This window comes from Lygodium microphyllum, chromosome 9 (genome assembly GCF_053477565.2).
Source record: "Lygodium microphyllum isolate KBCC chromosome 9, Lygodium_microphyllum_v1.1.10, whole genome shotgun sequence".
NCBI lineage: Eukaryota > Viridiplantae > Streptophyta > Polypodiopsida > Schizaeales > Lygodiaceae > Lygodium > Lygodium microphyllum.
Window position 1 is genome coordinate 53,612,340 of NC_141143.1, and position 14,347 is coordinate 53,626,686.

The 14,347-nt window shown below is 42.4% G+C and overlaps 1 protein-coding gene across 2 annotated transcripts in view; it reads left to right on the plus strand.

Moving 5' to 3' along the window:
- The window catches only part of LOC148031043 (uncharacterized), a 73,622-nt gene that overhangs the window by 20,099 nt on the left and 39,176 nt on the right, over positions 1-14,347 (plus strand). For both annotated transcript variants that reach the window (XM_087684563.1, XM_087684562.1), the window contains exons 5-6: positions 10,157-10,784; positions 11,062-11,233. In XM_087684563.1, coding sequence (XP_087540689.1) covers positions 10,157-10,784; positions 11,062-11,233 — 800 coding nt within the window. The remainder of the gene's footprint in view (positions 1-10,156; positions 10,785-11,061; positions 11,234-14,347) is intronic.

Here is a 14,347-nt window from a genome sequence, read left to right on the forward strand (position 1 = left end):
TGGACATGAACCTGCTTACAACTCCCACTGCATAAGCAATGTCAGGTCTAGTAGCAACCATAGCATACATGAGTGAACCACAAGCTGAAGCATAAGGAACACCCTTCATGGTATTGACTGCCTTGTCATCTTTTGGGCAATCTGCTTTGCTAAGCTTAAGGTAGGATGGAAAAGGTACACCAAGAGGCTTAGCTTCGGACATAGAAAAACGATCAAGTGCTTTGCTGATGTACTTTTCTTGTGAGAGAAATAAGAGTTGTTGCTCTCTATCTCGTGTGACACGCATGCCCAAAATATGATCAGTTGCACCCAAATCCTTAATAGAAAAGGTTGAATTCAGTTGCCTTTTCAATGCATTAATCTGGTTTTTATGCTTACCAGCAATAAGCATATCATCCACATAAAGCACAAGTATAATAAGGCTTCCATCATCAGCCTTCTTAATATATAAGCAGTGATTTGCACTACTCCTTTTAAAACCATATGAGAGCATGAAAGCATCAAACTTTTTATACCATTGTCTAGGAGCCTGTTTCAAACCATACAAGCTTCTCTTAAGCTTACATGCCATATGCTCCTTTTCATGTATAACAAAGCCTTTGGCTGTTTCATGTACAACTCTTCTTCCAGATCACCATACAAAAATGCAGTTCTAACATCCATCTAATCAAGTTCAAGATCCATAGATGCTACTATGGCAAATAACACTCGAAGAATGGTCATTTTGACAAGGAGAAAACACTTCTGAAAAGCAATGCCCTCCTTTTGTTTATAGCCCTTAGCCACAAGTCTGGCTTTGTATTTGGGTTTGCCATCCACACATGTTACTTTATAGACCCATTTGTTAGGAATGGCTTTTCTATCCTTGGGCAATGTAACCAATTCCCAAGTATCATTCTGATTGATAGAGTGACTTCATTTCTTCTTGCATAGCCAGCTCCCACTTTTTCTTTAACTCACATGATAAGGTCCCTTTATACTTAAGAGGCTCACCTTCATCTATGAGCAAAATGCAGTCCAAAGAAGGATCAAACCTTTCTATAGGTCTTCTAACACGTGTAGACCTTCTTACCCAATAATCTGTGTTATCAGGTAGTGGATCCACATCCTAGGGGATGTCAACGACCTCATTGTTTGGCTGCTGAATTGCATGTTCAGGTCGCTGTAATACAATTTCAGGCTGCTGTAATTCATTTTCAGCATGCTGATTTTGGTGCTCAAGCTGATGTTCAGTCTCCCCTTGTTGCCCATTTTCATCTGGCTCAATGATGATACACTGAGTGTCATAATTAGCATAAAAAGGAGCTGAATTTTCAGTGGGCTGATGGCTGTTGTTGCAACTGATCATGCTGAAATTTAACTTTCTTTTTGTCTGAGTCATTAGATGTGACGTTTTTCAGTAGCTTTGACTCATTGAATATCACATCCCGGCTACGTAGCACCTTTTTAATGCTTGGAGCCCAAACTCGATAGCCCATTTCACCTTCATCTCCATAGCCCTTGAAGATGCCTCTATGAGATTTCATGTCAAGTTTGGTTTTGCTATCAATAGGTACATGTACATAGCATTCGCAGCCAAAGACTCTTAAGTGGTCATATGAAGCAGGTTTGCTAGACCAAACCTCTTTAGGGATGCCACTGTCAAGTGCATGATGTGGAGATTGGTTGCATATATGCACCGCGGTTTTAAGTGCCTCTCCCCAAAATGATTGTGAGAGATTAGCTGTGGACAGCATGCACCGAATCTTGTCACATAATGTGTGATTCATTCGCTCAGCCACACCATTAGAAGATGGATTGTAAGGAGTTGTAAGCTCTCGTTCAATCCCATTGTCACCACAAAACTTATTGAATTCTTTAGATACATACTCTCCCCCATTATCTGTTCGTATACATTTTAACTTTAGGCCTTCTTGAGTATTAACCAATGTATAAAACCTTTTAAAAAAATCCAATGCCTCACTTTTCTGCTTAAGCAAGTAGACCCATAGCTTCCTAGAGTGGTCATTAATAAAAGACACAAAATAACGGAAACCACTATTAGTTTTTATTGGCATGGTGAAAACATAAGAATGGACTAGATCCAAGATACATGTCTTCCTAGAGGATCCGTGAGATTAGGGACTCTTTACATGTTTACCAAAAATACAATCATCACAAAAGTCAAGCTTTGAACTTTTCACATAAACTCTTCCAAGTGAAGAGAGTGCTTGCAAATCCTTTTGGCTCATATGTCCAAGACGCTTGTGCCATAACTCCATGTGTGACTGTACCTCAGCAATTGCAATAAACTTTCCAGGAAGTGCCTTGCAATAGAGATAATACAAAGTCTCCTTTTTACCACCTCTAGTGACTAGCATAGATCCTTTTTGTATTTTCCACATACCACCACCAAAAGTAGTGAATTAACCTTTGCTATCAAGTTGCCCAACAGAAAGCAAGCTCTTCTTGATGCCGAGAATATACCTAATATCACGAAGAATTTATTTCTAGAGCCAGGTGTATGGTGCCCATTCCCTCAATATCACATGTATGATTGTTGCCAAGGTAGACTTTTCCAAGATTACCTTCTGCATAAGTAGAAAAATACTCCAGAGATGGAGTTATATGAAAAGAAGCACCGCTATTAACAATTCACAATTGTGACAAACCATCATGAGCCGACAACAAAGCATCTATCACATCTGTTTTAGTGATATACATGTCCTCCACTATAGCAAGCGGATCTGAAAATGCAACTAGCAAATCAACATCTTTATTATCTTCTATCTTCTCAATAACAACACTAGATACCACATTTGCTTTTTCTATCTCTTTAGGGGTGGAGCTGCCATCCTTATCATTCTTTTTACCTTTTGCATTAGCCTGCTTCTTACGTTCTTGTTCCTTTTTAAAGTACCTGCAGTCGGGCTTTTTATGCTCTTTGTGACCACATTGATAACAAGTTACATCTTATTGTTTTTCCTTGCTTTTGCTGGGATTTTTGTTTTTATTTGCAGCATTATACATTTTTTTAGGTCTTCCTCTTACGATGTAGGCTGATTCTCTATTTTTCCCACTTGCCTTGCGTCTAATCTCTTCATTCAGAATAGAACCATGCACACCATCAAATGTCAAGTTGGGATTATTGTTCAATGACACAACCAATACTTCCCATGAATCGAGCAAAGTCATGAGCAAGAAGACAGCCCTCAAATTAGGATCAAAAGCTGGCAAACTTGCATCCTGTAACTAACTCAAAATACCAGTGAAAGCATTCAAATGCTCTGAAGCAGGTTTGGACTCATCAAGCTTCAAGTTGACCAACTCATGGGATGTACTTGATTGACAGGAGTTGTATTCTCATAAGTAGCCTTAAGCTTTTTCCAGACTACATAGGCAGTATCAAGCCCCTTTATATCAACCAAAATGTCATATGTGACGGCCATTTTAATGTAAGTAATGGCCTTTTTATTCATTTTAGCCCAATCCTCATCTGACAAAGCAAGAGGCTTATGTTTTTCCAAAGCATCATCACAATCCTTTAGAAAAAGGATACCCTACATACGATCTTTTCAAAGCTCAAAACCATTTCCGTCAAATTTACGAAATATAAGAGATTCTTTGTATTAGATGTAGATGCACTGCCATCCATTTTCAGCAATACACAACTGCAATAACGGGCTGAATGCTTCCAGCCAATAGCAAGGTTTCTGAATTGTAACAGCAAGTACACACTCTTGTACTTCCAAAGTGTCCAAGAAGCAGATGTTTAGCTGCAAATTTCAGTCTCAAGTACTGATTACAGCATGTGCACGAATCAAATCTGATACATTTGCATTAAGGATAGCTCCCACTTCAGTAGTACATCACCAAAATTCCCAAATGCAATGACCCAAATGCTATATTTACCACTGTTTCACTGCATAATGAGTATTCAGCAATACATGTACCAAGAGAAGCTGCCCTTTTTCAACCATTGAAGCATCCAAAACTATAAAGGCTCCCACTTAGCAGTGAATCTACTGTAGATTTTAGTGTCAAGTCTCAACATGACTCAAAAATGCATCGCCAATGTGAAAAACCCCAAAATTTTTGCAGTGAATGTGCTCCAATTGCATAAATACATCATCCCGAGCATCAAGTGCGGGCTAGTGTTGCAGGAATTTCACGATTTCTGCAAAAGCCCCAAATTTCGGGGTCCAACAATGCACAATTTCTAGGAAATTGGCTCATCCAAGCAAAAATTTCACTTGCATTTGAGAATCCCTAAAAATTTCTGAGACGTGTGTACTCAATGTTTGCAATTTATGGTCTAGAGATCACTGCAATATGTGTCAGGCACCAGATTTGGGAAAAGCCCCAAATTTTAAGACCTAGACTTGCACAGATTTGCACTCTGTGCTTATATGTGTGAACACTTGGTAGAAGAGGGAAAATAAATGTGAGGAAAATTAAAGGGAAAAATGTGGCGTTGACCTTTTGCCGTCGTTCGTGCGACGGCACTTGTTACGTGGATGCCTTCCAGTCCGTCGTGCAGGTCGTTGTGTAGTCGCTTCGTACAGCAATGTCATGCAGCAACACTCCATCATGCACCCTTGCTACGCAGCAGCATTCCGTCACACGACAGCTTTTCCTGTCAGTCAATTCGCCGTCGATTGCACCCGACCCGCAGTAGTTTTTCGTTCTTTGCTTATCGGTTGTCTACCCCTCAACAGTCTGCGAAGACTGTTACACTGTTATGCCTGTGTCCGACCAGTCGTTGACAGTTACACTGTTATGCCTGCACCCAACCAGTCGTTGTCTACTCCTCAACGGCTTGCTTGGGCCATTGGCTCTAATACTAGTTTGTTGAGGTGAAGCAGAAGCAGATAGGGAGTGAGAGTTGTGAGCTGAAGGCAGGCATAGTGATTGAGGAGTTCAAGGACTCAGAGCTAAAGAGTGTTTGACAGTGATAGAGTGAGAGTGAGTCGTCGAATGGGTGTGTACCAGTGTGGTACACACAAAGAATGAAAGAATGTATTTATACTTAGGGTACGGTACACTTACATCCGTTAGGGTGGGTTCGCATATGTGAAGTAATACATACATGGGAGAACGTGTAAAGGGCCTTTACACCCAACAGATTGGTCACCATAATCTCACGGGATTATAGAGCATTTAAGCTATGCCAATCGACTCCCAATTGCCTACTAGTGTAGTTTTTTTCCTGCGATGTAGGGAAGCAAGGGCCATGGATCCATGGGAATGTGTATATTTCTTAGAAACAGTTGTGCGCAACGAGAAGAGAAGTACTAAAGGATGTGTGTCAGAGATTGAAGATCCTACATCAGAAAGGTATTCCAATCATAGTCGGGGGTGATTGGAATTGCAAGCAAAGGATATTAAGTCGGTATTTGGAGGCACACTACCCCCAATTCTTTGTGTTGCGCACCTTTGGTTCCGAGCTTACATACCACTCCAAGATGGGCCATGGAGAGTTGGATCTCGACTTCTACATTGGGAATGACACCACGATTTCTAGACTCTCAGTAGCTCATGTTTTTAGATCGACAAACATATCCGACCACTGGCATGCCACCTACAAGATGCAAGTGGTGGACGATATGGTAATGGGCTTGAACCCCGCTACTCCACGTGCGCCGGGCATCGATGTGAGCAAGGTAGACGTGGCGGCAAGCGCCGTCCTATCTAGCAATGGATGGGCAGCACTGACCGATCTCAATGAGGAGGTAGAGGGAGAGGATCCGCACCTGGATCTCGATTGATGAAAGCCTTCATTTTTACAATGAAGGCCATTGCGTAAGAAAACGGAATCATGTCAGTTAGACCCCCACCATCACCCAGGAATCGTTTTAGACTTAACCCCAGGCATGTCGTGCTATCAACTTGAAAAGGAAGGCTTGGAAGCGACTCAGATCTCGCCTTGAGACCTTCGAAGAGTATGCCGGGATTCGGAAACAAGCCGAACAAGCTTGTCATGATAGCGAGAACTAGAGCTACTCTCGTATAATTGCCAAGGGGAAAGGCCCACAACAAGCGAGGTTGGCTTATAAATGGTGGAAGCTCCAAAAAGGCATTGCAGGAGTCAGTAATCGAGGTGGGTAGAAAGCTCAACCCCTCAAAGACGCAACTGGAACTTTGGAGACGGAACCCCCTGAACTCACGAAGATATGGGAGAGAAACTACTCTAAGGTGTATGATGACCCCCTTGGAACAAGTAACAATGCTGACCACTGGAAGCAAATGGATATAGGCTTGCGTCTAAGGTCCCATATTAAGGACCTAGACGTTCCTATTGCGTGGTACGAAGTCCGACACGTGCTCAAGAAACTTAAAAGACACAAAGTCACAGGCATAGACGGCATCCCACTAGAAGTATTCAAGATTGCATACAAGGACAATGGATGCCATGGACAAAGGGAGACCTCGAAGTCTCCCTATGGGCTAGTGATGTTATAGGTATTGAACATGGTTTTTGAGTCTGGTAAGATTCGGGAGGTGTTGGAATCATCCATTGTGGTGTCCATCCTGAAGAAAGGTAATCTTACCGACCCCGATAACTATCGTGGCATATCTCTAATATCACTACTGCTCAAGGTGCTAACGTCGCTTGTGGTCTCTAGGATCTATAAGGCCTTAGAGAGCTGCAAGTTCTTCCTTAAATCACAAGCCAGATTTTGCGAACATGAGGAGTGTATCGGACAAGTTGCATGCCTCGAAGAGATAGTGAAGCGTCGGCATGTGGAGGGCAAACCCACATACGTCGCCTTCATCGATTTTAAAAAGGCATATGACACGGTGCCGCACCAAGCCGTGTTTTGCAAGATGCATGCTTGCAGAGTGGAAGGAAGTTGTATACGATTCATAGAGGGTCTATACCAAGCTTCTAAGATAAGGGCGAGGGTGGGAGATCTCCTATCCGAAGCCATATTAGTAAAGTGAGGCATACGCCAAGGGTGCCCCGGATCCCCCACCCTCTTTAACATATTTATCAATGATATCATAAACGAGGGTGACGGACTCGGAGTCAGCATTCTTGGTCTTTGAGAAAAAATTCAGGGTTTGCTTTCGTAGATGACTTAATTCTGCTTGGAGAATCCGCCGAGGAGCTGCAAGCGGCGTTAAACCGGTTGAATGAGTGGGCTACCAAGTGGGGAATGAGCTTCGGCATTGTCTTGGATAGTGAATTCTCAATTGAGACAGTAATCTGGGAGAGGATTGAGAAGGGCCGTAAGACCCTTCATGCCTACCAGGCCTTCCTCTCTTCCCGTTTGATCCCCATGTGGACTAGACTCAATGTCTTCAAGGCATGCGTGCTTCTGGTACTTACGTACGGAGCCAAGATTATGGGAGGACATCGTCAGACACTCCTTTAGCCGTTGGAGACAATGGCAGTCACGGGGATGAGGTGGATTCTAAGCAAGGGGGCCAAGTCGACAGCGGTCAACGCAGCCACCTTGCATAAGGAATTCAATATCCCTCCCATTCTAGCGTTCTGTGGCGGGCAACGTGCATGTGCTTTTGAGAAGTACCCGGGGCTTAAGACATGGATTTGAGAGCTTGTGAAACCACCATCATGTACTAAGAAAGTCCACAAGTGGACCTGGTCTTCCAGGACCATACGTTGGTTGGAAAAGTATGTCCTTGAAGCACCTCTACTTGTTGTAAGATATCATGTCTTGAAGAAATGGGAATGGCAGCACGAGTGTGTGAGGCTCTCCTCCTATAATAAGAACAAGTTTGAATGCTCAAGGAACTACCTCTTTTGCACAAATCTATCGGAGAATGTCAAGGCTTTAGAGGAACGGTTTTTGTGCGTGGCACGAGTTGGCGGATAGCTATCGTCACTCTCGGTGACAAACCTGTCCCTTGTGTAGCTCCCATGAAGCAGAAACCTCTTATGTACACATCCTACTCTCTTGTCCTGCATTGGCCAATGAACGGGATAGACACATTTCGGGTATTATAAGCGAAACTCGTGACCTTTTGTCCCAGGGGTGTACCTTAGAGGATGAAGCTACGCTACTCCTTGGTGGGGAGGTTGGCAGGGTGTGTTTACCCAATTGCGTGAGCACTCGTCCGTACTCGAGGAATGTGGTTTCGGGGCATTGCCTCGTAGCAGCATTCCTTGGCGAGGCGATGCCGAGGTACTTGGGAGCATTATATGTGTGATTCCTACCCGTCACGGGTAGGGAAATGACGATATCCTCCCTTTGCAAACTTTTGCTCAAGCTTGTACTCGTACCAATGATGGCACCGCCTGGCCCAAGCAAGCGAATGCTGTCGGGAGGCAGTTTTTACTTGGGTGCGACGGGACACCACCTCTAAGACGATGCCCAACCTTGGGGTATGGCATCCCTTTAAGGGAACCCGCCGGGATCGACGGTTTTAGCTGGTGAGAGTCCAGCACTACCTTGACCCCTGAACCGAGGTGCTACGTGCCTACCCACGCTCTTCCCCTGGGTGGAGTCTTCCAGGGATCTTGATCCTGAAGGAAGTAGCGAAATCATAAGCTAGTGGCACAGGGTTCTGCCTTTGAGTCTGATTAGGCATTCTGCTCAAAAAACAAAAACAAAATTGATTGAGGAGGAGCCCAAAATATACAGGCATGAATAATGCCGTAAAATATGCTAGGTTGGCCACCAATAAATGCCATAAAGCATATAATGCTACACAATAAAAATGCCTGAAATATCTACATAATGTGCCCAGCCCACAATACATACTCAGACTCACACATGAGGTGACATACTTTGCTAACACCTATTTGCTTTGGGGTGGGACGGCTTGAGGTATGATGGGCCAAGCTACCCTTGCAGTCTCTTTGGTTCTAGTTTTGGGCTTGAGAGGGGGTGTTAATCTAAAAAGATGCATGGCACATTAATTCATTAGCTCATTAAAACAGCCCCAAAACTCACATTTTACCAAAGTTTCTATGTCCCGTAAGCAAACATCGAACTTTGGGAGGATCCACATCTATAAATAAGAGGTTGCCTAGCCGCTTGATTCATCGCTTGTCTTGCAGATTTCAGCCATTAGCTCTCCCTCCAGTGGCTGTCCAGCCCACCATGACTATTGCCATGCCCCCTTCATCACTTGGCGACCTTCTACTAGTTGTCGCCGACCCTGTAAGAGGTGCCCTAGGCTGCCTTTTGCTGATGAGCTGCCCAATGACTGCATCCAGCCCACCTCCATTGTCAAGCAAGTGCTCCATCTTCCTCCTATAGCTGGCATCCAGCTCTAGCTTGCCGTTAGTGATCAGCTGCCATTGTCTTTCTGCGGTTACATTGCTATGTTTACCAGTTCCAGCCCTAGAGATTGTTGCATTTTGGTTTCAGCTTGCTGCTCTTCCACTTTCGGCATCATCTCAGCTTTGATGGGTGGTTACAACACTAGGATCCGTCTCCGGTGGTTGTCATTCTTTGACTACATAGCTTGCTCCCAAGAGAGTCATTGGCTGTCGGACAGCTCTCCCCTTGAGCATATGGTACACTCTTTCCTTCAATTACAACATTTATTCATTCACTTCAAAGCACTCCTCCTCTGTTTGTGTTTTCGTGTTTGTGTTTGAGTTCTTTGTGTTTCATTTGATATTTGTTGCCACTTACAAGTGGAGGGGACGTGTATCTATAATCATTGGTGATGTCATTGCATGATATTAGTGGATTTGGGATAACTTTGAAGTCACAGACCATGAGTGAGAAGTCTAGTTTTGCCTTGACCTAGTTTATCAAAGTGCTCCTTTTAATATTCCCAGTCAGATAACAGATAGAAAATCCATCCTTAAGTAATGTGGCATTGGTCTCACTTAAGTTCTCCACAGAAAGTTTGTAAACTGTATACAATGGGAGCATCAAATTTTTCAATTTTACATTCTTAAGTCACATGCAAAAAATGAAAATAATTTATTCTATTACTGCTCCAGTGTTTGCAGAATCACTAAAGATGGCATAACTGAAGAGTTAATTGGTCGAGAAAAACCTCTCTGAGAACAGTATTCTTTGGGACTTATGTTTTAATGAATTTCCATTCATGGTTTGTTATTTTATGTGCTTGGACCTACTAAGGCTATGGCAAGTGAATTTAACAGCAGTTACAAGTGTGTCACTTGTACACAACTTTTAAAATTTTCCTTAAGCTCCCCAATGTTATAATTTTAAGAATATACATGCAGGATCAGCTTGACAGAAGACTAGGAGCTGACAATGGTGATGAAGTTGAAACAGAAAAGTGTCTGATGTCCCTTTTTGTGGATTTATGCCGCTTTGAGTGGCAGACGGGACATCATGAGCTTGCAGTTGGACTGTTGCAAGCACAGCTTGAGTATAGCATTTTGGCTCCCCCCATAAAGATTAATGAGAGGAGCAAGAAGAGGTTATTCAAGGAGTTTTGGAACAGTGGAGCACCAAGAGTTGGAGAGGATAGAGCAACAGGTTGGGCAGCATGGCTGCAAAATGAAGAAGAATGGATAAAGAAATTTGCAGCAGAAAGTCAAGCTAATGATGATTCAGTTGATGAGGAAAAAACAGGAGGGTGGACAGGCTGGTCTGAACCTTCTACCACAACTGCTAAACCCGTTGATGAAGTGGTTCCCTTATCGGATAATGATGCTGAGAATGTTGAAGAGATTCCAGATGTGGAAGAAGTTGAAGATGAGAAAAATGAGGCACTGCTGCTAGAGAGGCTAGGATTGAAGCTTGATTCAGGACAGGACGTTGAAGTGAAGGATGGAACAACTTGGAAGCGCTGGTCGCTAGAGGAGCATAGGAGGGATGCTTCACAATGGTTACCTGTCCGTACAGGTAATTCTACTCTCCAGGAAATCTGGTCTGTTTGCAATCTAGTAGGTCAAGGTGAAAGTAAAGATATCGAATGTCTCAATGGCAAGCCTTTTTACTAATTGAACTCATAAAAATGTTGGAATGCATCTCACATGGTCATTGTTCTCAATTATGATGGCTGATTTCTCCAATTGTCAGGCTAAACATGTTTTTGAATTTTGGCTAAATGGTTGGTTTGACCTTGCACAAGTCTTAAGTTCTAATCATAGTTCCATTCACTTCTATGGCTGAAGAACAGCAAAAGCAATTGATGATGAGCTGCTGCCAGAAGCAGACGATGATGAACTGTTAGAACGAGCTGTCTTATTTGAAGATATTCAAGAGTGCTTATTCTCACTCAATACATCTGAGGCTCGTTTTGAACTGATTTGCCACTTCATTGATTTTTGTGATGGTGTAGATCCTCAATGGTAAGATAATTTTTGATTTGAGATGTTTTCTTTCACAAAATGCAAAGAAGCTATGTTTGTATTTCAGTCATATTGTGGTTATATTTTTATAGGAAAAAGAAAAGTAAGTTGTATCAAAAGGCCCCATTGAGGATAATTTTTGGTTTATGAAGATATTTTCTTTCACAAAATGCAAAGAAGCTATGTTTGTATCTCAGTCATATGGTGGTTATATTTTTATAGGAAAAGAGAAAGGAAGCTACATCAAAAGGCCAAAGTGACCTATGAGACTCTAATCATTACATATATCTTTATGAACAATACACTTGTGAAGCTACATAATAGAGATGGAAATGAGTATGAAATCAATGTCTATGACTCTCTAGGGCTACATAAAGAAAAATTGTTGGGGGTTAAAGGCCACGTGTGTCTAGCCACCTATATTTATCTTGTACTTACTAAGAAAGGCAGCACACATTGCGATGGTCAAAGTTTTGCTTTCTCCTCTTGCTCCATCTCCATAGCTCTTGCTTCTTACTTTTGCTTGAACTCTCATTCTTGCTCATCCTTTCCACCTTTCAACTGGTATAAGAGCAAGCATTTGTGGAGCTTCATCCATTATTCTTAAGCCCGGGAAAGAGAGCTTCAATTGAACTTCTATGGCAGCCATATCTTCATTTGATTAAGGTACATGGCAGCTTTCCTTTCCTCCCAGCTTGTTAAGCAGCTCTAGGAGGACCTTCTCTCAGTGCCAAGTTACTTTGGAGGGTCAAGAGCTGCAGGAGAAGACCTGGGAATAGCTCTTGTATTTTTGGGCGCAAATTTAGGGGCTGTTCCTTGCATCCCTACCTCAGCCATTGGCTCCTATTGCTCCTGCTGCTCATTGTCCAACAGTTGGGGGGTCTTCTTGACACTTTGCACTTTGTCTTAGACATCATTTTGGCTGAGCTGATCAGCCATTGACTTACTGTTATGGATGGATGGGTGTTGTTCACAGTTGGTGGTAGCAAACTCTGGAAGATTAATGCTGGATTTAGCATGTACGGTCAAAAGTCGTAGAGACTTGAGTAAGAAGGGCTTGTAGCACAGAGAGAAGAATTTTGGTAGAAGAAGATATTAAGAAACAATAGGAAATCAAAATATGTTGAAATCCAACTGTAGATTATGACTATGGCATAAAGGCTTATGTGCAAACCATATACAGCACGTACATCAGTAGATAGACCAAGATTTGAGAATATGGCTCAATTTAAACCTGATTATGTTCAGTCCATATGCATTTGAATCACCATACATGAGTTTAGACAACAAACGATGTGTTTGTAGTCCAAAAACAGTCCTATACATTCATTGAACAGTTTGGAACCTGTGCAGCCCATACAGACATGAAAATCCCTATTCTGGGTCACCAAAATACTCTTCTTTCAGCCCCAAACATCAATCTTGCATCCCACAACACTAGACAAGTAAGATGCATCAAAAGATTTAGTGAAGTTCTTGATTTGGGACAGCCAAGAGCATCCTTCAGACATAGATCAGAGAGAAATCTCTTTGGACAGTAGTAGCCTGCATAGGACCTTGTTTCAGATCAGTCCACAACAATCCAGTCTTCATGCATGAGGCCCAGCCTCAAAGAGATTGCTTCCCTCTGTTATCTCCTTGCTCTGTCCAACAGAAACTCTCACTTAATCATGCAAGACAGTTTTTTTCCTCTCTTCTGCTGTCCACATTAACCAGTTCAATAGTGCTTGATCTGCCCACAATTTGCGGCGAAAAGAACGGGTTTCTCCTTCCTGTCTACTACACTTTGTTCCAGCTGTAAAACATGTCTAAGATCCCCAAAATAGTCTACTTCTCAACTCTACTGTCTGAGGTGTAAAATCAACTTGAACTTCTTGATGGATGGTCACTGAATGTATGCATTCACATAGGTAGTCAAATAGAATCCTTCACTAATGGTCTTTCTAAGAGTTTTCAACCATTGTACTTTCATCCACATAACAACATTTTGTCTCTTGTCTTGAAAGGTGGAGCAAGAGCGCGAGCACAAGGGGAAGCAAGAGCTATGAAAGTTTAAGCAAAAGAGAGAGCAAGACAGTATGTGGGAACTCCAACATTCACAATATGTGACCTACCTTTCCTTACTCTATTGTCATAGAAAGAAAAAATAATAAAGTGATAGTGATAGGCCGCCGCCACCTATAGAGTACAAGTGTGTGGGCACTAACTATATAGTGAATGTGAGTGGCTAGGCACATGTGGCCTTTAACCCCCAACAAGCTTTTACTTAAGAGGCGAATGTGCTTGACTGTGGAGAAAAGAAAAAAGTGACAAAGTACAAAATGTATTTATAAGTACAATTGGATGAGGAATAGACGTCATCTCATCCTATGCCCATCATCTTTGGAAAGTATAACGTTCCATTGGGAGACTTTTAGTGAGTAGATTTGTAGAATTGTTATATGTAGAGATCTCGATAAGCTCTATTTGCATGTCCTCAACCACCTCTATGATGAAGTGGTTGTGAAGAAAATATCCTAACGCAGAAACACAAATAATAGCATATGACAAAGCACAGATTGATAGAACACAGTAGGGTTAGAGTAACTCAGAGAATGAATACAGAGAATGAACAAAATGATACGACTATTGAATATACAATGCTCATGCAGTAAACAAATTATGCAGTGAATGAATATTATATCTCAAACTCCTGTATCTTACGGATCAGGGCAGGGGTAATGAGTTGGAGAGTGTGTTATATTTCGAACGTTTCTCGAATTGTAACAAGGCAGCCTTCGGATGTCAAACACCAGTAAACACAGCCAAGGAAGATTGGATTTGATACAGACGGTAGTGCAGGAGAGAGAAAGACTAAAAATGCAGGTGAGGAGAGGGAAAGACAAAATGCAAGTGAGGAGAGAGAAAACAATAAATGCAGGTGTTGCAAGAGAGAGAAAACAGCAAATGTAGGTTGCGGGAGAGAGAAAACAGTAGTGAGAGGCTGAGTAGATGATGGTGATAGTTGGTGGAGAGAGAAAATCTGTAGAGTGGCAGCTAGGCCTTGCAAATGTAGTAGTATGCTGATATGGCAGGCTGTATGATAGCTGTCGCGTTAGCATGATGATGGACACC